Source organism: Rhinopithecus roxellana, chromosome 3 (genome assembly GCF_007565055.1).
Source record: "Rhinopithecus roxellana isolate Shanxi Qingling chromosome 3, ASM756505v1, whole genome shotgun sequence".
Classification (NCBI taxonomy): Eukaryota; Metazoa; Chordata; class Mammalia; order Primates; family Cercopithecidae; genus Rhinopithecus; species Rhinopithecus roxellana.
Window position 1 is genome coordinate 72,025,816 of NC_044551.1, and position 26,453 is coordinate 72,052,268.

The 26,453-nt window shown below is 35.9% G+C and overlaps 1 protein-coding gene across 1 annotated transcript in view; it reads right to left on the reverse strand.

The window, feature by feature from the left end:
* Nucleotides 1–6,420: 6,420 nt before the first annotated feature.
* Nucleotides 6,421–26,453, reverse strand: part of C9 (complement C9) — an 80,378-nt gene continuing 60,345 nt past the window's right edge. Inside the window, exons 10-11 of the mRNA XM_010367652.2 lie at nucleotides 11,214–11,442; nucleotides 6,421–7,373 (exon numbers count right to left, since the gene is read on the reverse strand). Coding sequence (XP_010365954.1) covers nucleotides 7,339–7,373; nucleotides 11,214–11,442 — 264 coding nt within the window. The 3' untranslated portion in view covers nucleotides 6,421–7,338. The remainder of the gene's footprint in view (nucleotides 7,374–11,213; nucleotides 11,443–26,453) is intronic.

Consider the following 26,453-nt stretch of genomic DNA (forward strand, 5'->3'; position numbering starts at 1 on the left):
CCCCTTTAATTGGAATATATGGCCTCCTACTAAACTAAGTTCAAGGGTAGAAGGTCATCTTTGTTTTCCATGACAAAGGAAAGGCATGATTCCTTTTTTGGTGGTTGCAAATTTCTAGATCTCGTTTTAAGTATTAGAGTGCTTATTTAGTGTAAGGTCACCATATTTCTATACATGCTGCTGACCAAACACTAATTAATCCTATATCCATACAAAATCCTTTTTCAAAAAAGATGTTACCTGTTATTTATTCCTTAAAATATAAATGTTTTCAAAATTAAGATATAATTAGAAATATAGATTCACAGGACAGGCAAAAAACCAGGGCAAGGGTTGAGTTCCAGAAGTAGAAACTGATATTGTTCTGAAAACTTTACATATTTTAAAGAGGGGTGTGAGGCATGGTCAGAATCTGGTGGATGGTCAGGAATCTGAAATTGCACAGTATGTTACACATGATAAATGCTTAATGAATGAATAGAGGAGGAAGATGAAAGCAAGAGTAAGGTATGGGAGCCAGGCATACTTTTAAGTATAACACATTTTCCAGAATGCTTTGAAACAGAGACAGTCTTTACCTTCACTAGAAAGCCTCTTATCTACTACTGTCTGTTAGAATGGAGACCATCAAAGTGCAGATACAGCTTTGTAAAGATAAATCACTGTAAAGCCTTTACCCTCTCTTTACAGAGGGTAAAGAGAATCACTCTAAAGCAGTGGTTCTCAGCCTGGCTGCACGTTAAAATCACCTGGGATGTTTTAAGTCTCAGCTCCCAGGCTTCACTCCAGGTTATCATATGAAAATCTAGGGTTGAAACTCAGGCATCAGTATATTTCACAGCTCACCACGTGATTCCAAGTTATGTGCATGTTTGAGAGCCTTTGACCTAAAAGAAGGAGCAGGTGACTCATACTACCAAGATAGTGAACAGATCACCAGGCCAGCCTTGTGGGTAGAAATAATCGTGACACTCTGACACCGTTTACTACTAAGTTAATCAGCATGTTTTCCCCATGTACTGCATAAGAATTCCTTAATCAGACCGGGCGCGGTGGCTCAAGCCTGTAATCCCAGCACTTTGGGAGGCCGAGACGGGTGGATCACGAGGTCAGGAGATCAAGATCATCCCGGCTAACGTGGTGAAAACCCGTCTCTGCTAAAAAGTACAAAAAACTAGCCGGGCGAGGTGGCGGGCGCCTGTAGTTCCAGCTACTCGGGAGGCTGAGGCAGGAGAATGGTGTGAGCCTGGGAGGCGGAGCTTGCAGTGAGTTGAGCTTGTGCTACTGCACTCCAACTTGGGCGACAGAGCGAGACTCTGTCTCAAAAAAAAAAAAAAAAAAGAATTACTTAATCTTTGTCATTCTACAATTTGCTCTCTATACCAGTAAGCTGGACACAAATTACATGATAAACAGGAATCTAGCAATTATTCAGTTAACTGTAATTTGTTGAGTAAGTCTCTGGTTAAGAGAACTTTGAATTTCAATTCATCCATCTGAATTGCATTTCAATTTGTGCTTATTTCCAAATACAGATTAAGGTAATTTTTAGTTATTATTGAAATAAATTCAGTGGTCTTTCAAACACATATATTTAAGAAAAGTTTTTTTGGCTAAGAAAAAAAAGTTAAGAGTTGAAGCTCCCAACTATAACTTGTAGTCCACAAGTATATTTTCATATTTAGTTTTGAAGGCATAATCATGTTATTTTAAAAATATATGTCAAACATTATATATGTGAGTATATCTCCTGTGAAGCCAAACCTCAGTACATAAGTTCCTGAGCAGGAAGATGAAACAGGAAATGCAACAAAGATGACAGAGCACATAGTGATACCATCTAAAAATGGTAAACCTATGTTTTCGCAGTATGAGCATTGCAATTATTCCTGCTAGTAGAAGGGAGAAGCAGCTTAGAGAATGCAAAAGTAGTTATAATTCTTTAAATGCTGGGGCATACACTCTCTTTTCATATACTTTTATTTTAGAAAACAGTTTTTGTTCAGGCAGTGGTGCAATGAATGAGTCTGCCCCTTCAGTACTCGCTGAAGGCGGTGGCTAGGTGGAGACTGTGAGGTCTAGAAGCATGAGGTGGCCAGGGAAAACCAACTAACCAACTGCATTTTTAAAAGTCAACTTGCAAGTAGATAAAGGAGAGAGCACTAATAAAATTTGAGTAATATTAATGATCATTATTGAGAAGCATTGTCAGTGTTTTATCTATTAGGCCTTTTTTTTTTTTTTTTTTTTTTGAGACGGAGTCTTGCTCTGTCCCCCAGGCTAGAGTACAGTGGCACTGTACTCACTGCAACCTCTGCCCCCCAGGTTCAAGCAATTCTCCTGCCTCAGCTTCCTGAGTAACTGAGATTACAGGTACATGCTACCACACCTGGCTAATTTTTGTATTTTCAGTAGAGATGGGGTTTCATCATCTTGGCCAGGCTGTTCTTGAACTCCTGACCTCATGATCCACCCGCATTGGCCTCCCAAAGTGCTGGGATTACAGGTATTAGGCTTTAAAAGAAGTATGGTTAAAATTGTTAGCATAGAAGGTTAGAAATAGTTATAAACTCTGATACATTTTCTTTTTTATAACCTGAATGTCTAACATTTTAGACAAGAAACAAGTAGCCATCTGCTCTACATGCCCAACACTAATGTGCCTGGCTAAGACCCCTGAGATAGAACAGAGGAATGTCAAATCTCACCTTTTCCAGGGAGACTTCTCTGCTGCTAGCTCACTGATCTCCCCTTTTTTCTGGAAGCCTGCAGGCCACACTACAAAATTAAGCTCTTTTAATATGTTTGCCCTTTATGGTTCTCTAATTGTATTGGGTGTATTAGGTTTGGCTCCTCAACTAGATTGGAAACTGCTCCAATGAGAATTAATTTTCATACTTCCTTTTCTCACTCTGAGGTCCTAGGTCAGCTTTTTTAAAAACACTTTTTCTTTTTCTTTTTTTTTTTGGCTCATGAGTTCCTCAGATGGAAGTAATGTTTGTTTTGTACACTGATTCTGCATGTACAACCTTCCTTGAAGCCCATCATTTATGGGAAGCTATAAGGGAAACTTTGGCTAAAATATTGCCAGCTACTAAGAGATGGTCACCACGGTGCTGCTCTTTGATCATGAAATTAAAGCAAACTTACAAGCAGATTCATAAAAATTCAAGGAAATTCAGTCTCCCTGTTTGGCTAGATATGAAATAGCAACTGGGAAGTAGCAGGAAAAAGCAGAATAAGAACACGCATGCTTAAGAAGGCTATGCAGGAGGAAGTGGGGACTTCCTTGATTTGGGTTATTTCTCTTTCACTTTTTGTTTTAAAAACAAAGCGAACTTTTTCACTCCTGTACTTTCTACTTTTAATGAAAGGCGGTCTTAACTCTTCAGAACATCAGTGCTCTGGAAGAAATGGCTTATTAATCAACTTACTTTTGATGAAAGGGAGAGTTTCCACCACATTTTAATGGAATGAGTAGATTGTATTGAAACTCAAGAAAAGAAGGGAGCATTTGTCTTTACAATTTAAACCCAATCCCAGGTGAATGTTTACTACTGTTAAAATAATCTACTGAAACAGGATAATGAAAACATTAATGTAGACTTCACTTAAGGAGTTTTTTTTTTTTTTTTTTTTTTTTTTTTTTTTTTTTTTTTTTTTTTTTTTTTTTTGTCAAACCAGTTAACCTGGAAAGCAAAGAGACAAAGAACAAAGCTTATAGAAGAATTCTAGGTTATATATTACCTTGCTTTTGTTTTTTCTAATTTAGTCCATTATTTGTATCACACCCTCTTTTCGGGTCTTTGAGAATGCATGAACTCTGTGGGTCTATTGGGTCCTGCTGTTTTCTTTTCATGATTTCTCACCTCTTTTGTCCTCACATATGTTTCACAGAAGCAGAATCTAAGTCATAATCCCTTTGCCTCAATGGGTCTCCAAGACAAGATTTAACTGATACACACTCTCATGGGGTTGCTTATTGTTTTTGTCATTTTGTTAAATGATGATTTGCTCTTTAATGAATAAAATAAAGAAAAGGTCCCACATCAAAAGTGGATCTATTTTTCATTTTTTCTCCTTCCTTCCTTCCTTCCTTCCTTCCTTCCTTCCTTCCTTCCTTCCTTCCTTCCTTCCTTCCTTCCTTCCTTCCTTCCTTTCTCTCTCTCTCTCTCTCTCTCTTTCTTTCTTTCTTTCTTTCTTTCTTTCTTTCTTTCTTTCTTCTTTCTTTCTTTCTTTCTTTCTTTCTTTCTTTCTCTTTCCTTTCTTCCTTTTTTTCTTTCTTTCTTTCTCTTTCTTTTTTCTTTTATTTTCTTTCTTCTTTCTTTCCTTTTTCTTTCTTCTCTCTGTCTCTGTCTCTGCCTTTCCTTCCTTCCTTTCTTCAATCCCAGTTTTTGTCCCAACAGAGGATTAGGTCAAAAAAGTTGGAAAATACACTGATGTATCTAATATCACAAATGTTAGAGTTACGCTTTGAAGATTTTTGACTAATAGTCCTGCGTTCTAATAATAGTAATAGCCATTATTACTATTTATTGCATTTCCATTCGGTTACAGTATAAATGCTCTCAGTAAATCAACCTAACAATTCTATGAAAGAGATATTATTATCCCTGAGCATATTTTAGGGCTTAGGGGTTTAGTAACTTGCCCATTGTTAAGTAGCCATGTCTTCCCCTTTTCTTGGGCCATTTTGCTGCTCTTAGCATAATGGTAGGTAATGGGCATGAGTTGGGGGTGGAAGAGCAAAGGGTGGGGGCCAAATATCTGTCATAGGACAGATATTTGACTGTCCTGTGAATTATGTGTGTGTGTATACAAATTGTTTCATTAAGGAAAAAAACCAAACTAGCCTTTGATCAGTTCTTGTGAGAACTGACTCACCTATCACAAGGAAAGCACGGGGGAAACTGCCCCTATGATCCAATCACCTCTCACCAGGTCTCTCCTTCGACACGTGAGGATTACAATTTGACATGAGATTTAGGTGGCAACACAGAGCCAGACCATATCATCTACCATTTGGGGCTGTTTTCATAAGTAAATATTGGGAGATGAATTTAGGAGACGCTATTGCTGGGTCCCATAAAACCATCAAAAGGCCTTGCAGGGGAGACAATTGTATAAAGCCAGGGTGAGAATGCTGTGACTCACACATCAAACATTAGACAACAGGTGTATGTTGACTGTCTACTCTGTGATCAGTAGAATGCATAAGTGAATTTTGAGTATAAAAAGGGAAAAGTGTAAAAATGTAGTAAGACTCTGAGCTTCCTTTATCCATCAGGCCCTAGTGAACGTAAATACCCATCCCACTTCTCAACTTTTTTTGATAGTGATTTAGTATAATGATTCAACTTTCTGTCCTGGACTTCACAGGGCTGTTGTCTTCACTTGTCCCTTTCCTTGAATTGGTGGTGCACCCCCTCAGAGAGCATGTGGGGTAGGGGGCACCTATAATGCACTCCATGTGGGCAACTAAGCTACATCTGCTCTCTCCAAACAACAGTCCACGATGACCCATGCTAGGCCTAGTAGGTCCTCATCTTTCCCGGTTTCTAGAGATTCTCCCTTAGTTGAAGCCTGGAGACTTTCTGCTCTGTGTTGATTACTGCTGAGCAGTTTCTGGTGTCTCAATGGTGCTCCCTGCTGGAGATGCTCTATCATCAGCTATACCACCTTTGGCAAGAAGTTGGAGGACTCTCCATCAAGTGTGAACCTGGGCTGTTCCTGCTATTCATCACCCTAGAAAGGACTCTGATAAATCATTAAGCTAGCCCTAGCGGGGTCTGGTCAAGGCTCAGCTCTTTTATTGTTTGGCATTCGTAATTCCTAAGGGTGGAAGGAATTCTCAGGTGTTGCTCTAATAACAGCCTTAAGCCAGATGCTCTCCATCAAAAACTCTCTCAATAGTGGCTTGTTCAAGAACAGAGTTCAGTATTTCTATACATTTAACAAATCTTACTCCTCTCTAATTCACACAGTGGTTTGAAGGGCAAGGGACAGGATTTCTCTGGAGCTCCCAGGGCAAATGCAAGACTCTTAAGGGTCAGGGTACATTTATCAGCATGATCTCCATATCATACCTAACATATTAAAATACATCCCACATCCAGTAATCTTTTTATTTGCTATTTAAAAATAATTTTGAAAATTATTTTTAAAAACTTTGCTTTATTTATTATTATTTGCATGTAGGTAATTTAGTTACTGTTATCTCCCAGCAATCAAATGCATTCTTGAGAATTTCTGCCAAGTGAGAAAAAGTAATATAATTTATTTATAAAAGTGTAAAATGTGTATTAATAGTAACAATAAAGTTGACATGACACATGCTGATGTCTAAGCATTTATTAAATTTGATTTTGCATTTTTTTATTTTGATATGTTTTTCCTCTTTTCTTTCTTTCTTTCCTTTTCTTAAAGAGTTTTCAGACCTTTTCAAAAGGTCTCAGACCCTAAGTACCATGTTCTCTAATGGATAAGATTGTACAACCAATGTTAATCAGCTTCTCAGGTAGGTAACCTTACCTTATACAACTCATAAGCCTAGGTATTAAGTTGGACTATATAAAATTGATGTTTTTTTCTTGTAAAATATGATCAAATAGAGGCAATTTCACATAATTTAAGCTAATAGTTTATAGTCACTCTATTGTGCTGCTGAACACTGTATATATTATTCGTTTCATCTCACTGGATTTTTGTATTAACCATCTCCTCTTTATCTCCCTTCCCCACTACCCTTCCAGCCTCTGGTAAACTAGTAGTTTTTGGTTACAAATATAACACATTTTCCCCCTTGGACACATAGATATAAATGGTAGAGTTAAGACTAGTAAAAGCAACTGCTGTGCAGGTGGCTGGTGTTCAGTACTTGCTGAATGATGTATGCACACCTAAGCAAATAACCAAACCAAACATAACAATGTAAATAAGAGTTAAATTGCATGGTACAGATGTGTGGTCATGGACTTGGTAGAATATGTTAACCATACAAAGCAGTTTGACAGTTACTTTGAGTTTTTTAAACCGACATTCTGTTTTAATTTAATTTTGTTTTTTTAGAAGAGATTGGCATGGTCTGTGGGAGAAAGCAGTTCTGGCATATTTCACTGTTGACCCCTCATTAGGGAATAAAAAATGGAAACATCATAGGAGTTTAAGAAAGAAAAATTTTTTAAAAAATTATAGACCTAAGAGAGGAGTCTTCAGAGGTTGGTAGGATTTTCATGAAGCATGTTGCTATTTATTTGGCAGCTAAGATTATCTTCAGGGGTAGGATCTGAAGGTCCTAGTGTTCTTTTCTTCCACTGGAGCTCAGAGAAGCCAACAGTTCTATTTTTCGTGGGGAAAGTCCAGGGCTGGCAATCCTAGAGAAAACAAACGAGTATCAAATCTTAATCATCAATAGGATTTTACTTTTGATCCATCCACCCATCCACTTTTTCACCTTCTTATCCTGTTGCACCACATTGTGCTATACTGTCTAGGTGCTGGGAATAGAATGTGGTTTAAGGCATAAGGCACATTCTCATACTAGAAAGGGCTATTTATCTTGTATACAGAGAGTCAATGTGATTAGTGCTGGAAAAACAGAAGGAAAGTTCTCAGGGAGCACAGATAGAGAACTGATTCCTGGAGAAATTGGAAAAGGTTTCATCAAAGATATGCAAATTGGCCTGGGTTCAGAATAGAGGTTTTTAACCCTGGCTAAAGATTAGAATAACCAGTAGATTTTTTTTTTTTTTTAATTCAGAAAACAAAAAACCCATGCCCAGGTAGGATCTACCATAGCTACTTCTGTTTAATTGGCTTAGGATAGACATCCATTTTGTTTTGTTTCTTTTTTTTTTTTCCTTTAAGGAAGTGAACCAGATGAATCCAATGACCAACCTGGTTGAGAACCACTGGTCTAGGAGTAGAAACACACACAAGGAATAAGGGAGAAGGAGGTTCGGTTAGTTGAGGGAGAGAAAGTTGGAAGCATTCCAGGCTAAGTAAATGGTATAGAAAAAGAAAGATGATGTATTACGGTTTTCAATCTCATCATGGGAGTAGGCTAGTATAAATTGGAAACTAGAACATTCTATGTCAAAATGGATGCTTGAAAGATTTACCTTAAGGAAAAATTCAGCAAGAAAATGTCTAATGTCTCAGCAAGAAGCTGGTGGGCCATCCTGGGTCAGGTTTGAAACGTCAACCAAACAATGCCTAGTGATCTAAGATAATTTTATATATTGGGGAAGGGACCTTGATATTCGTTATCTATGAAATACAACATATGGAACCTGAACCAAGAAATTTACATAAAAATCTAGTGCAAGTCTGATGAAAATGATGGGACCTCCTGAGAAAGAAACTAACCCTAGGAACACATTCATTATCCGGGGAAGATAGAGTTTCCACAGGAAATAATTCCCACCAAAAACTAAACCTGTAATAAAAAATCACTAAGTACTGAAGAATGAATAATGTGCCATGAGAATGAATTGGTAGATTTAGCAGAGAATTGCACTGCAGAAACTATATATACTGGAACAATTTGAAAGAATTCCATGAAGATATATTTAACATGTTGAAAGACATAAAGGTAGGAAAATAATCCAGTAAACTAGACAAGAGGAAAAAACAAGACAAAAGAAAATTGAAAAATAACCAAATCAAAATTTTAGAAAAATAATTTTAAAATAATCTCAATAGGTCAGCAAATGGATAGACTATACATAGTTGAATAAAAGAATTGGAAAATTAGAAGATAGAACTAAAGAAATCACAGAGAAATCAGCAGAATATTCTACATAGAGAGAAATAGGTAGAAAATAGAAGTTCCAAGTACCAAGTAGTATAAATTTTTGGAGAGTAAGAATGTTTCTTTGGAATGCAAACACTAGATGAGACTTTAGACAAATGAGAGACAGAGTTAGCATACATTTATAAGTCAATTATTCTAAAATTTAAAATAAATTCTAACTTACATATTTTGTCACCACATCGAGTTTCTAAGCCATTTGCTAAGAAGTGTAAACATTTCTTAAAATATTAAAAATTTGTATTGCAAGAGATGAAAGTATGGTTGAATGACAAACGAGGCTGTGAATCTTTGCTTTAGGAAGCTACATAATTGTTTTGGAATTTTGTTGCAGGAAACTGTATTTGTTCAAACAATGATTGCCATAGAAAGTTGATCTTACTAGCTAATCTTGTGATATTAACACTTGGACTAAGATCTCACTTATATATTAGGAGTCTGAATAATTCTACCAGAATGAAAGACTAAGCCTAAACTCTTAGTATTAGAAACATGGCTAAAGTCATGTTTACTTGTAAGAAGTAAAATAGTTTAATTGAGTCCTATTTGTCTATTATTGTTTTTATTGCATTTGCTTTTGAGGTCTTAGTTATAAATTATTTGTCTAGGCCAATGTCCAGAAGAGTTTTTCCTAGATTTTCCTCTAGGATTTTTATAGTTTCAGATCTTACATGTAAGTCTTTAATCTATCTCAAGTTAATTTTTGTATATGGTAAGAGAATAGAGATGATTTCTCAAAAAATTAAAAATAGGACTACCAGTCAACTCAACAGTCCCACTACTGGGTATTTACCCAGAGGAAAATAAATCTTTATATGAAAAAGACACCTGCACACATATGTTTACTGCTGCACTATTTACAATAGCAAAGTCATGGAATCAACTTTCATGTCCATCAATGGATGATTAGATAAAGAAAATGTGGTACATATGCACCACAGAATATTATTCATCCATAAAAGAGAATGAAATCATGTCTTTTGGAGCAACAGGGACGGAGCGGGAGGTCATTACCCTAAGTGAAATAACCCAGAAATAGAAAACCAAATACCACATGTTCTCGCTTATAAGTGGGAGCTAAACAATGGGTATGTATGGACATAAGAAGGAAATAATAGACAGTGGGGACTCCAAAAATGGCGAGGATGGGAGGCAGATGAGGGTTGAAAAATTACCTATTGGGTACAATGTCCACTATTTGGGTGATACGTACACCAGAGGCCCAAAGCTTAACGTCATGCAATATATCCTTGTAACAAACCTTCACATATACCCTTTACATTCATAATACAAATATTTTTAAAAGTAAAATAATACGTTTCCTTAGAATTAACTTTAAAATACAATACAGAATCTCAGTTTTTAAAAACACCAATACAGTTAAAAAGGCAAAATAAAAATCTAGTAAATATCATTTATATAAAATTTAAAAACATACAAAACAGGCCGGGCGCGGTGGCTCAAGCCTGTAATCCCAGCACTTTGGGAGGCCGAGACGGGCGGATCACGAGGTCAGGAGATCGAGACCATCCTGGCTAACACGGTGAAACCCCGTCTCTACTAAAAAATACAAAAACTAGCCGGGCGAGGTGGCAGGCGCCTGTAGTCCCAGCTACTCGGGAGGCTGAGGTGGGAGAATGGCGCAAACCCGGGAGGCGGAGCTTGCAGTGAGCTGAGATCCGGCCACTGCACTCCAGTCCGGGCGACAGAGCGAGACTCAGCCTCAAACAAACAAACAAACAAACAAACAAACAAACAAACAAACAAAAAACATACAAAACAATATCACATATTTTTTATTGGTACCTATTTAGTACAAGCACAAAAATATGAACTGGAAAGATACATACAAACTTAGTGAAAATGATTGTATCTGAGCAATAGAAGAGAGAAAAGGCAACAGAATTTCTTGGGGGGGGCGGGGATGTGGTACAAAGTAATTAATTGGATGTATTATTGTTGCTTCTTAAAAAAGGTTTTGAAGTATATATGTCTATGTCTTTACACATAAACGCATATATATGCACAGTATATAATATATACATTTATATAAAGTATATATGATATATATGTATTAACATTCATCAATTCTAGATAGTGAATACCTGGATGCTTGTTATATTTCTGTAAACCTTACATAAGAATATTTTTATAATTAAAGAGTAATACAATAATTATAATTTATTTATTTATAATTCTATTTTAATATATACAAGTAGAATATGTTAAATGACACATAAAGGCTGATTTACCCATTTTCACTATTCACTCAATCTTTATCCTCTGTTTATATAAATAATCTAGAGATTTAGTACAAATTAATTCAAGAGCTATTTTTCAAATTAAATAACCCCAAAGTACATATTTTTGTCTTTAACCACATCAAATAAATTGTCCTCACCTTCAGAAATTTTTTGTTTACTGATTTCACAGGCAATTCCCTCAAATTTGAATGGGCAGGTACACAAACACTTTCCATCCATTAGAATTGCTGTACCTCCATTTTGGCATGAGTGGCATTTTCTTACACTAAATTCATTGATATAGTCTTCAATGGCTCTTTCCAAGTTTTGTTTCTTTAGATGTGCATTTTTCATTTTCACTGGAACCAGATTATATATAGGAGACAGCTGAGAGGAAGCAAAACATTTAATTTTAGGTCCTTTTTAATGGAGAGAGCTTGTAGAATACACTTTACTTAATTATTCATTCACTGATTCATTAATTCAACAAAGGCTTATTGAATGTATATTATTGCCAGATGTGATGTTAGCTTTTAAATAATCAAAACTAGTCAAGATGTCTGCTATCAAGGAGGTCATATTATGGAGTTAAGGACACTGATATTAATAAAATAATGATGCATAAATTTCAAATAGAAACTGTGATAGGTGCTACAAAAATACAGGCATTACGCATGCTTTAAAAATGAACAACTGAGGGACTTAAACTTCTGGCTTGATAATTTATTGACATATTATTTTGTGAATTGTTTTTGCTCCCTTATTCCTTCTCTTCCAGAAGGTAACCAGATGCTTGCTATCTCTTGCCTAAGAGGAGGGTTGTGTGCAAGGCCAAGTCCACAATGACCCTGAAGGCAGCCTTTTTCTTATTTCTTTCTTGTTTTTTTCTTTTTTCTTTTTTTCTCTCTAAAGGTCTAAATTCATTGAGAAATTTTTGCTGGGGAAAGAATATAGAAGAATGTCACCAAGGAAAGAGATTCATCCAGAATGGAAAGGGGATAGAAGTTAGTACATACCTCAAATAACAGGAAACCATAGCTAGATATTTAGCAGCTATTTGGGGAGATAACAGGACCTGTGGGGTGCCTTAAAGAAGCTGCATATGAAGTATCAGGAATCCAGTCTTGTCAGTGATTTCTATTTGCAAGCCTGGCATGGAGGGCTTGGAAATATTTGACTTCTAGTGAACATGTGAGCCTGAACAATAAGGTTATTAAGGTGACTACGATGAACTAAAGACATATGTAAATTATATCTCCATTTCCCAGACAGAAGTGTCAGGATTCTTGTACCAATTTAGACAACAGGGAAAAAATTTCCTGAGCCCCATCCAACAAATAAATGAAAGGTGAATTTTCTAGCAACATGGAAAAACATGTTAAAATCAAATTAAAATCAAATTAAATTAGATGTGAAGAAAATGAAGTAAAATTATTTATTTGGCACACTCAAATTCCTGCAGTAAGATATACAGTTGCTATACTGAAATCAAGGAAGTTTGGAAAGCTTTGTCAATAAATATTGAGCTGAGATTTGAAGGTGTCAAGGCAGAGAGAAGACTATTCCAGGCATATAGTAAAGAATTTTGGAAGTTTTTAAAGAGGAGGAAGTTGGGAAGATGTTGTTCCAAAGATACAAAATTTTAGTTAGATAGAAGTAGTAAGTTCAGAAGATCTATTGCGCAGCTTGATGATCATAGAAAAAAATTAAAAAGTTCTTATAATGGAGATAGTATAACATATACAGGGAAATTTATATGTTCACTTAATTTAAGCAAATTCAATTGAGTAACTAGCAAGAGCTGTTTGAGTGAATAAACTGTTAGAAATAGAGGTGCTTTGGTGGCAGAATACTTTAAAACAAGAGACCACAAAACTTAAAAGAAATAAAACTCTAGAGAGCCCACAGCCAAAAAGAAAAAAAACAAAACAAAAAAACAACAAACAACAACAACAACAACAAAAACCCACAAATTCCTGCAAAAGAGTAATGATGGATTGATGGATTAAATAATGTGGACTCATCTTTCTCATCTTTTCCCTAAGGACAATGAGAAAAGCTAAACAAAGTAAAACCAAACATTAAAAAAAAAAAAAAAAAAAAACTGCTAAAAGACCCTGGAGAACTAACAAGAAAATAAAAAATCACAGAGCTGAGATCTGGGAGGAGGTGGAAATCCAAGAGTTGGGCCCAGTATTCTAGGGCTACTAGTCCTCTTGACACATTTCCTAACTCAGCAAGAGGTAGTAGAGGGACTAGGAGGTAGAGGAACACATTACTGGGCTGAGGAGAAAACACTGGAATTCAGGTCAACCAAGGTAGACATGCTATCCCTTGATTTGCGGACTAAGAGGGAAGTGGAAGTAGGATAGCTCTGGCAGAAACTGTAGCCCAGTTTGGATTAAAATAATCTTGGATCATTAGTGGGGATCCTAGAAGCTTTTCAAACAGAAATATATATGTTTGGAAGAATATATGAATATACAAAATTATCCCAGGCATCAGGCTACTCCTATAACAATTTTAAGTACAGTATTTAGCCCACAATAAAAATAACTAGGCATACAAGGAAATAAGACAACACGAATAAGACCAATGGAAATAATGGAAAATAGAAACAGCTATGGTGGCTGCCAATGTCTGTGCTATCAGACTTCAAACAATTATCAGACTTTAAACCAACTGTTTGCATAAACAGGGAGATAAGAGACAAGACTGAAAATTTTAGCAAAGAACTGGAAGTTATTAAAAATAGATTTGAAAAAAGAAACAAATATTAGAACACAAATTAATGAATTGGTTAAACAGCAAATGTGATAAAACTGAAGGAATTTAATGAATTGCAATATAGGTAAGAAGAAAATATTGACAATAAAGCATGGAGAGACAAAAGGATGGGATATACAGAAAGAGGGCAGGAAACACAATTGATAGTGTGGGAAGGGAAAAGATTCATGTATTCTGAGTCCCAGAAGGAGAACAAAGGACAGAATAAATAAGAAGCAATATTTGAAAAGCTGATGACCAGACCTGGTGAAAAACAACAATATATCTTATGAATAAAAACTAAGGTTAAAAATTATTTTGCACCTAGGTATTATCAGAGAAAAATTGCTTAAAAAAAAAAAAAAAGACAGCAGAGAATATCTTAAAAACAGTTTAGTAAAAGGTCTGAGTATTTTGAAAGTAGACTGAATTTGACTTTACTAGATACAATCAATAATATTATAAAGAGTCAAATGGAAATGTAAAAAATAAAAAGCATGGTAAAAGAGATGAAAAATATCTTTGAAGAGTTTGTCAGTAGATTTGACACAGCAAAAGAAAGAATCAGTAAGCTTGATAAAAGGTTGGTAGAAATTAGCCAAATTAAAGTACAAAGAGATGAAAGAGTTGAAGGGAGGGAACCCAGAAATGAGCATCCAAGAGTATGGGGCAATATGAAAGAGCCTAGCACATGCATTACTGGAATCCTCGAAAAAAGTGAAAAGGTTAGAAGAAGGGGTTGACGGGGGAGAGAATGAGAATGTGATTGTGGCAGAGGAAATATTTGAAGACATAATGACCAAGAATTTTTCAAAAGTAATTAAATAATCAAATCATAGACTCCAGAAATTTAGGGAACTTCAAGTAGAATAAAAAATAAACATCCAAACACATCTCATTCACACTGTGGAAAACCAAAGATTAAAAGGAAATATTTAAGGCAATGACAATGAAAGGAAAAGCTACAAGCAGAAGGTCAAAGATAAGAGTTACAGCAGACTGCTTATCTAAAAACTATTTGCAAGCCAGAAGACAAAGGGGTAATAGCTTTAAGTACTGAAAGACAAAAAGACAAAACAAACAACCAAACAAAAAAAACCAAACCCCACACAAACTGTAAACCTAGAATTTTATACATAATGAAATGTCTTTGAAAAAAATATTTTTTTTTCAGAGACACAAAAGCCAAGAGAATTTGATAGTAGCAGACGTGCACTAAAAGAAACGCCAAAGGAAATTTTTCAGGTAGAAGAATTACCACAAAGAACTGAAATTTGAACCTACATAAAGTAATCATGAGCTCTGAGTATAACTAAAATGAACGCAAAATATACCTTTCTAGTTTTAATTGTTCTAACAATACATTATCTACAGCAAATGTTGTTGTATTGTAGTATGAGTTTATACTGTATGTAAAAATTTTTAAAAGTATGTAAAAGATACATACACTGTAAACTCATTATACAATATGATGAAAATAGCATTAAAAATGGGAGGGAGGATTTGGAAATATAGTGTTGTATTTATTTTACACTACACATAAGGAAGCATAATATCATTTGAAGGCAGACTATGATAAATTAAGGATGTACATTGTGAATCATATGTTAACAGAGTAAAAAATATTTTTTAAAAGAGACATGAGTAATATGCCAATACTGGAAATAAAATAGAATCATATAACATACTGAATAAAAAAGAATAGTCAGGACAAGAAAGGAACAATGTAATGAATAAACAAGATTTAACTGAAATGTTAAAGGGAGAGTGCTGGAGATCAGGGGGAAGCAGAAAGGCATCTGTGGTGGTTGGAAACCCAGGGGGTCTCTCACTTGCCCAGATTGCTACAGAAAGCCATTCAACTGCAAAAATAAACAACTAGCAAGAAAAAAAGAAACAAAAGATATTCAAAATAACCAGAAAGCAATCAATAAAAAGACAGGGATAAGTTCTCACCTATCAATAATAACCTTAAAGGTAAATAAATTAAATACCCCATTTAAGAGATATAGATAGGCTAAATGGACAAAAAGAAATAATAGCCAACTATATGTTCCCTATGAGAAACTCACTTCACCTGTAAAGACATACATAGATGGAATGTGAAGGATGGAAAAAGATATTTCATGCAAAGGTAAACCAAGAGCAAGCAAGAGTAGCTATGCTTATATCAGACAAAGCAGACTGCAAGTCAAAAACTGTAAAAAGGAGAAAAAGCATAACATTATATAATAATAAAGGGATCAATTCAGCAAGAAAATATAACAATTTTAAATATATATGCACCCAACACTGGAGCACCCAGATACATAAAGCATATATTAGATCTAAAGTGAAACAATAAAATAATATCTGGTACTTCAACATCTCACTGTCAGAGTTGGAGAGATTATCTAAACAGAAAAATCAAGAAAGGACACAGGATTTAAACTGCACCATAGACCAAATGAACTTAATAGCCATTTACAGAACATTTGCCCAAGAGCTGCGGAGTACACATTCTTTTTATCAGCATGTGGAACATTTTCCAAGATTAATCATATGTTAGAAAACATAAGAAGTCTCAAAAAAAATTGTGTAAATTGAAATTATATTAAATACCTTCTCAGACCACATGGAATAAAACCAGAAGTCAATAATCAGGGAAACTTTGGAAACTGTACAAATACATGGAAATTAAACAACATGCTCCTGAAAGACCATTATATCAATTAAGAGATTAAGAAGGAAATATTTTAAATTTCTTGAAATAAGTGAAAATAGAAACAGAACATACCAAAACTGACGATACACAGAAAAGGCAGGAGGGAAGTTTACAGAAATCAACGTCTACTTCAACTATCTAGAAAGTTTTCAAATAAACACCTTAATGATACATTTCAAGGAGCTAGAAAAGCAAGAACAAACCAAGCCCCAAAATAGTAGAAGGAAAGAGATAATAATGATCGGAGCAGAAATAAACAAAATTGAGACTGAAAACAAATACAAAGGATTAATGAAACAAAAGGTTGATTAAAAGTTTTTATTTTTAAATAAAGACAGTGGAGCTAGTCCAAGATGGCCAAATAAGAACAGCTCCCGCCTCCAGCTCCCAACATGAGCAACACAGAAGATGGGTGATTTCTCCATTTCCAACTGAGGTACCGGGTTCATCTCACTAGGGCACGTTGGACAGTGGGTGCAAGACAGCAGGTGCAGCCCACCGAGTGAGAGCCGAAGCAGGGCGAGGCATCGCCTCACCCAGGAAGCACAATGGGGAAGGGAATTCCCTTTCCTAGCCAAGGGAAACCGTGACACACAACACCTGGAAAACTGGGTCACTCTCACCCTAATACTGTGCTTTACCAAGGGTCATAGCAAATGGCACACCAGGAGATTATATCCCGTGCCTGGCTCAGAGGGTCCCATGCCCACAGAGCCTCCCTCATGGCTAGCACAGCAGTATGAGATCTAACTGCAAGGTGGCAGTGAGGCTGGGGGAGGGGCGCCCACCATTGTTGAGGCTTCAGCAGGTAAATAAAGTGGCAGGGAAGCTCAAACTGGGTGGAGCCCACTGCAGCTCAAGGAGGCCTGCCTGCCTCCATCTCTGGGGACAGGGCATAGCAAACAAAAGGCAGCAGAAACCTCTGCAGACTTAAATGTCCCTGTCTGACAGCTTTGAAGAGAGTATTGGTTCTCCCAGCACAGAGTTTGAGATCTGAGAACAGACAGAATGCCTGCTCAACTGGGTCCCTGACCCCCAAGTAGCTGAACTGGGAGATAATCCCCACTAGGGGCAGACTGACACTTCACACCTCACACAGCTGGGTACACCCCTGAGACGAAGCTTCCAGAGGAATGATCAGACGGCAACATTTGCTGTTCAGCAATATTCACTCTTCTGCAGCATCCGCTGCTGATACCCAGGCAAATGGGGTCTGGAGTGGACCTCGAGCAAACTCCAACAGACCTGCAGCTGAGGGTCCTGACTGTTAGCAGGAAAACTAACAAACAGAAAGGACATTCACACCAAAACCCCATCTGTATGTCACCATCTTCAAAGACCAAAGGTAGATAAAACCACAAAGATGGGGAAACAGCAGTGCAGAAAAGTTGAAAATTCTAAAAATCAGAGCACCTCTCCCCCTCCAAAGGAACGCAGCTCCTAGCCAACAACAAAACAAAGCTGGATGGAGAATGACTTTGACGAGTTGAGAGAAGAAGGCTTCAGACAATCAAACTTCTCTGAGCTAAAGGAGGAAGTTCGAACCCATCGCAAAGAAGCTAAAAACCTTGAAAAAAGATTTGATGAATGGCTAACTAGAATAACCAATGTAGAGAAGTCCTTAAATGACCTGATAGAGCTGAAAACCATGACACAAGAACTACATGACAAATGCATAAGCTTCAGTAACCGACTCGATCAACTGGAAGAAAGCATATCAGTGATTGAAGATCAAATGAATGAAATGAAGTGGGAAGAGTTTAGAGAAAAAAGAGCAAAAAGAAATGAACAAAGCCTCCAAGAAATATGAGACTATGTGAAAAGACCAAATCGACGTCTGATTGGTGTACCTGAGGAGAATGGAACCAAGTTGGAAAACACTGCAGGATATTATCCAGGAGAACTTCCCCAACCTAGCAAGGCAGGTCAGCATTCAAATTCAGGAAATACAGAGAACACACACAAAGATACTCCTCGAGAAGAGCAACTCCAAGACACATAATTGTCAGATTCACCAAAGTTGAAATGAAGGAAAAAATGTTAAGGGCAGCCAGAGAGAAAGGTCAGGTTACCCACAAAGGGAAGCCCATCAGACTAACAGCAGATCTCTCGGCAGAAACTCTACAAGCCAGAAGAGAGTAGGGGCCAATATTCAACATTCTTAAAGAAAAGAATTTTCAATCGAGAATTTCATATCCAGCCAAACTAAGTTTCATAAGTGAAGAAGAAATAAAATCCTTTACAGAAAAGCAAATGCTGAGAGATTTTGTCACCACCAGGCCTGCCCTACAAGAGTTCCTGAAGGAAGCACTAAACATGGAAAGGAACAACCAGTACCAGTCACTGCAAAAGCATGCCAAGATGTAAAGACCATTAATGCTATGAAGAAACTGCACCAACTAACGAGCAAAATAACTGGCTAACATCACCATGACAGGATCAAGTTCACACATAATAATATTAACCTTAAATGTAAATGAGCTAAATGCTTCAATTAAAAGACACAGACTGGCAAATTGGATAAAGAGTCAAGACCCATCAATTTGCTGTATTCAGAAGACCCATCTCACATGCAGAGATACACATAAGCTCAAAATAAAGGGATGGAGGAAGATCTACCAAGCAAATGGAAAACAAAAAATGACAGAGTTGCAATCCTAGTCTCTGATAAAACAGATTTTAAAACAACAAAGATCAAAAGAGACAAAGAAGGCCATTACATAATGGTAAAGGGATCAATTCATCAGGAAGAGCTAACTGTCCTAAATATATATGCACCCAATACAGGAGCACCCAGATTCATAAAGTAAGTCCTTAGAGACTTACAAAGAGACATAGACTCCCACACAATAATAATGGGAGATTTTAATACCCCACTGTCAACATTAGACAGATCAACGAGACAGAAAGTTAACAAGGATATCCAGGAATTGAACTCAACTCTGCACCAGGCGGACCTAATATACATCTAACAGAACTCTCCACCCCAAATCAACAGAATATACATTCTTCTCAGCACCACATCACACTTATTCCAAAATTGACCACATAGTTGGAAGTAAAGCACTCCTCAGCAAATGTAAAAGAACAGAAATTATAACAAACTGTCTCTCAGAACACAGTGCAATCAAACTAGAACTCAGGATTAAGAAACTCAATCAAAACTGCTCAACCACATGAAAACTGAACGACCTGCTCCTGAATGACTACTGGTTACATAATGAAATGAAGGCAAAAATAAAGATGTTCTTTGAAACCAATGAAAAAAACAATACAACATACCAGAATCTCTGGAATGAATTTAAAGAAGTATGTAGAGGGAAATTTATAGCACTAAATGCCCAAAAGAGAAAGCAGGAAAGATCTAACATTGACACCCTAACATCACAATTAAAAGAACTAGAGAAGCAAGAGCAAACACGTTCAAAAGCTAGCAGAAGGCAAGAAATAACTAAGATCAGAGCAGAACTGAAGGAGATAGAGACACAAAAAAACCCTCCAAAAAAATCAATGAATCCAGGGGCTGTTTTTTTTTGAGAAGATCAACAAAATTGATAGACTGCTAGCAAGACTAATAAAGAAAAAAAAGAGAAGAATCAAATCAATGCAATAAAAAATGTAAAAGGGGATATCACCACCAACCCCACAGATACACAAACTACCATCAGAGAATACTATAAACATCTCTAAGCAAATAAACTAGAAAACCTAGAAGAAATGGATAAATTCCTGGACACACACACTCCCCAAGACTAAACCAGGAAGAAGTTGAATCCCTGAGTAGACCAATAACAGACTCTGAAATTGAGGCAATAATTAATAGCCTACCAATCAAAAAAAAAGTTCAGGACCAGACAGATTCACAGCCAATTCTACCGGAGGTACAAGGAGGAGCTGGTACCATTCCTTCTGAAACTATTCCGAACAACAGAAAAAGAGGGAATCCTCCCTAACTCATTTTATGAAGACAACATCATCCTGATACCAAAACCTGGCAGAGACACAACAAAAAAGAGAATTTTAGACCAATATCACTGATGAACATGGATGCAAAAAACCTCAATAAAATACTGGCAAACCGAATCCAGCAGCACATCCAAAAGCTTATCCACCATGATCAAGTGGGCTTCATCCCTGGGATGCAAGGCTGGTTCAATATATGCAAATCAATAAATGTGATCCAGTATATAAACAGAACCAAAGACAAAAACCACATGATTATCTCAATAGATGCAGAAAAGGCCTTTGACAAAATTCAACAGCCCTTCATGCTAAAATCTCTCAATAAATTTGGTATTGATGGAACGTATCTCAAAATAATAAGAGCTATTTATGATAAATCCACAGCCAATATCATACTGAATGGGCAAAAACTGGAAGCATTCCCTTTGAAAACTGGCACAAGACAGGGATGCCTTCTCTCACCACTCCTATTCAAAATAGTGTTGGAAGTTCTGGCCAGGGCAATCAGGCAAGAGAAAGAAATAAACGGTATTCAATTAGGAAAAGAAGAAGTCAAATTGTCCCTGTTTGCAGATGACCAGATGACATGACTGTATATTTAGAAAACCCCATCATCTCCACCCAAAATCTTCTTAAGCTGATAAGAAATTTCAGCAAAGTCTCAGGATATAAAATCAATGTGCAAAAATCACAAGCATTTTTATACACCAATTACAGACAAACAGAAAGCCAAATCATGAGTGAACTCCCATTCACAATTGCTTCAAAGAGAATAAAATACCTAGGAATCCAACTTACAAGGGATGTAAAGGACCTCTTCAAGGAGAACTACAAACCACTGCTCAATAAAATAAAAGAGGACACAAACAAGTGGAAGAACATTCCATGCTCATGGATAGGAAGAATCAATATCGTGAAAATAACCATACTGCCCAAGGTAATTTAAGATTCAATGCCATCCCCATTAAGCTATTAATGACTTTCTTCACAGAATTGGAAAAAACTACTTTAAAGTTCATATGAAACCAAAAAAGACCCCGCATTGCCAAGACAATCCTAAGTCAAAAGGACAAAGCTGGAGGCATCATGCTACCTGACGTCAAACTATACTACAAGGCTACAGTAACCAAAACAGCATGGTACTGGTACCAAAACAGAGATATAGACCAATGGAACAGAACAGAGTCCTCAGAAATAATACCACACATCTACAGCCATCTGATCTTTGACAAACCTGACAAAAACAAGAAATGGGGAAAGGAATCCCTATTTAATAAATGGTGCTGGGAAAATTGGCTAGCCATAAGTAGAAAACTGAAACTGGATCCCTTCCTTACACCTTATACAAAAATTAATTCAAGATGGATTAAAGACTTAAATGTTAGACCTAAAACCATGAAAACCCTAGAAGAAAACCTAGGCAATACCATTCAGGACATAGGCATGGGCAAGGACTTCATGTCTAAAACACCAAAAGCAATGGCAACAAAAGCCAAAATTGACAAATGGGATCTAATTAAACTAAAGACCTTCTGCACAGCAAAAGAAACTACCATCAGAGTGAACAGGCAACTTACAGAATGGGAGAAAATTTTTGCAATCTACTCATCTGACAAAGGCCTAATATCCAGAACCTACAAAGAACTCAAACAAATTTACAAGAAAAAAGCAACCCCACCAAAAAGTGGGCAAAGTATCTGAACAGACACTTCTCAAAAGAAGACATTTATGCAGCCAACAGACACATGAAAAAATGCTCAACATCACTAGCCATCAGAGAAATGCAAATCAAAACCACAATGAGATCATTGAAAAGTCAGGAAACAACAGGTGCTGAGTAGGATGTGGAGAAATAGGAACACTTTTACACTGTTGGTGGGACTTTAAACTAGTTCAAACATTGTGGAAGACAATGTGGCAATTCCTCAAGGATCTAGAACTAGAAATACCGTTTGACCCGGCCATCCCATTACTGCGTATATACCCAAAGGATTACAAATCATGCTGCTATAAAGACACATGCACACATATGTTTATTGCAGCACTATTCACAATAGCAAAGACTTGGAACCAACCCAAATATCCATCAATGACAGACTGGATTAAGAAAATGTGGCACATATACACCGTGGAATACTATGCAGCCATAAAAAAGGATGAGTTTGTGTCCTTTGTAGGGACATGGAGGCAGCTGGGAACCATCATTCTCAGCAAACTATTGCAAGAACAGAAAACCAAACACTGCATATTCTCACTCATAGCACACACCGGGGCCTGTTGTGGGGTTGGGGGAGTGGGGAGGGATAGCATTAGGAGATATACCTAATGTAAATGATGAGTTTATGGGTGCAGCACACCAACATGGCACATGTATACGTATGTAACAAACCTGCACATTGTGCACATGTACCCTAGAACATAAAGTATAATAAAAAACAAACAAACAAACAAAAAAAGACAAAATAAATAAACAATAGCTAGACTAAGAAAAAGAAAAAAGAAGCCCAAATAAATAGAACCAGAAGCAAAAATAGAGACATCACAACAGATACCACAGAAACACAAAGGGTCATTAGATACTGCTATGAACAACTATAAACCAACAAATTAAAAAACCTAGAGAAAACTGATAAATTTCTGGACACATACAACCTCTCGAGTTTGAACCAAGAATAAATAGAAAACCTGAATAGCCCAATAATAAGTAAAGAGATTGAAGCTGCAATAAGTCTTTCAACAAAAAAGGTCCAGGACCAGATGGCTTCAATGTTGCATTCTACCAAATCTTTAAACAAGAATTTACGCTAATTCTTCTCAAAAATTTTTTTAATGACTGAAGTGGAGGGAACTGTTCCTAACTCATTTTATGAGACCAGCATAACCCTGATATCAAAACCAGACAAGGACACAACACAAAAAAGAAACCCATAGGCCAATATCCCTGATGAACATAGATGCTAAAGTCCTCTACAAAATATTAGCAAACTGATGGCAACAATACATCAAAAAGATAATACAGCATAATCAAGTGGGCATGATTTATCCGAGAAATAGTTCAACATATGGAAATCAATAAATGAGAAACATCACATCAGCAAAAGTATGAACAGAAACCATGTGATCATCTCAATAGATGCAGAAAAACCATTTGACAAAATTTAACGTCTCTTTGTGATACAAATTCTCAATAAATTAGGTATAGAATAAAGGTAATTCAACACAATAAAGGCCATATATGACAAACCCACAGGCAACATCATACTGAATGGGAAAAAGCAGAAAGCTCTCCCTCTAAGAACTGAAACAAAGATGCCCACTCTCACCATTCTTATTTAACATAGTACTGGAAATCCTAGCCAGAGCAATTAGATAAGAGAAAGAAATAAAGGACACCTAAATTGGAAAGGAGGAGGTTAAATTATCCCTGTTTGCAGAAGACATGATCTTATATACAGAAAATCCTAAAGACTCTACCAAAATACACTTAGAACTGACAATTGACTTTAGTAAAGCTGTAGAATATAAAATCAACATGCAAGGATCAGTAATATTTCTGTTAAAGAACAACAAACTAGCCAAAAAAGAATGCAAAAAGTCAATACCATTTACAATAGCTATAAAAAAAGATACTTAGGAATAAATTTAATCAAGGATGTGAAAGAGAAACTATGAAACACTATTGAAAGAAATGGAAGAGGATACAAACAAATGGAAAGAAATCCCATGCTCCAGGCTTCAGCCTTACTACCAGGAATAATCTACAGATTCAGTGCAATCTCTATCAAAATGACAATGACATTCCTCACAGAAATTGAAAAGAAAAACTTAAAATTTGTATAGAACCACAAAAGACCTCACATAGCCAAAGCAATCTTAAACAAACAATAACAACAACAACAACAACAACAAACAAAGCTAGAAGTATCACATTATCATATCTCAAAATATATTACAAAGCTATAGAAACCAAATCAGCATCGTACTGCCATAAAAACAGACATGTAAGCAAATGGAACAGAATAGAGAAACGGAAATTAATATATCTATCTACAGTCAACTAATTTTTGACAAAAGTGCCAAGAAAAATAATTGGTTTCTTTTCAATCTTTTCAATAAATTGTGCTAGGAAAAACTGAATGTCCATATGCAGAAGAATAAAATTAACCCTTCACGTTTTGTCCTATAAAAAATCAACCCAATATAGAACACCTTATTGTAAGACCCAAAACTATAAAATGACTGGAAGAAAACATAAGAGAAATACTTCAGGACATTGGTCAGGGAAAAGATTTTGTGAATAGGCTCTCAAAAGCACCGAGAACAGAAGTAAAAATAAACAAATGGTTTATATCCAATTGAAAAGCTTCTATACAGCAAATAAAACAATCAACAGGTGACCTGCAGAATGGGGAAAAATATTTTCAAACTATGCATCTGACAGGAGACTAATATCCAGAATTTAGAAGGAACTCAAACAACTAACAACAACAAAATAAATAATCTGATTGAAAAATAAACAAAAGATCTCAAGAGACATTTTTGCAAAAGGACACATACAAAAGGCCAAAAAACATACTAAAAAATGTTCAATATCCAACAGGCAAAAATAAACAATGCTGGCAAGGATGTGGAAAAAAAGGAACTCATACATCATTGGTGGGAATGTAAACTAGTATAGTCACTATGTAGAACTATATGAAGGTTCTTTTGAAAATTATAAACACAACTATCATATGATCCAGCAATTCCAGTACTGGCATTTATCCAAAGGAAAGAAAATAAGTATATAAAAGAGACATCTGCACCCTTCTGTTTATTGCAGCATTATTCACAGTAGCCACATGGATAAATAAAATAATGTATTTTTTTCTTCTTAAAGAAAATAATGTATGTACACAATGGAGTACTATTCAACCATGAAAAAGAACAAAATCTTGTCATTTGTGGCCACATGGATGGAACTGGAGGATATTATGTTAAGTGAAATAAGCCAGAAAGAGAAAGCAAAACATCACATGTTTTCACTTATATGTGGAAGCAAAAAAAAAAAAAAAAAACAAAAAAACAAAAAAAAAAAAAACTGATCTCATAGAAGTAAAAAGTAAAACAGAGGACACTAGAGGTTGGGAAGGGTAGGGGAAAGACAATACAATAAAGGCCATTTATGACAAACCCACAGCCGACATAATACTGAATGGGAAAAAGCATACTGAATGGGATATTTCTTAAAATATATAACATTACAACTACATAGGAGGAATAAGTTCTAGTGCTCTATGACATTGTAGGATTACTATAGTTAACAATTATATATTATTATACATAATTTCAGGTATCTAGAAGAAGAATATTGAATGTTCCCAACACAAATAAATGACAAATGTTTGAGATGATGGATACACTAATTACCCTGATCTGATCACTATACATTATCATTATCAAAATATCACTATGTGCCCCATAAATATGTACAATCCTTATATGTCCGTTTAAAACAGAAATGTCAGAAATGAGCAAAAAGGAGACAAAGAATATACAGAACAAATAAAAACAACTAGGAAGTACAGGTTTTAACTGTGTCAATAATTGCATTAAATGCAAATGGATTTAACACACTAATTAAAAGACAGATAGTTACTTTAGATAAAAATAGCAAGACCCAACTATATACTGTCTACAAGAAACTCACTTTAAATACAAAGATGTAGATAGGTTCGAAGTAAAAGGATGGAAAAAGTTATCCCATACAACATTAATTAAATGGAACCTCCTTTGCTCTATTACCATACAAAAAATTCTTAACAAATATTATTGTTAGGAACAAAAAGATGAAGTTTTCAAAATACAAGGAAGATACATAATCTAAATGTGTATGCACCCAATGACAGAACTTTAAAATACATAAAGCTAAAACTGAAAGAACTGAAAAAAGAAACAGTAAATATACCTAGACATTGCAAATTCT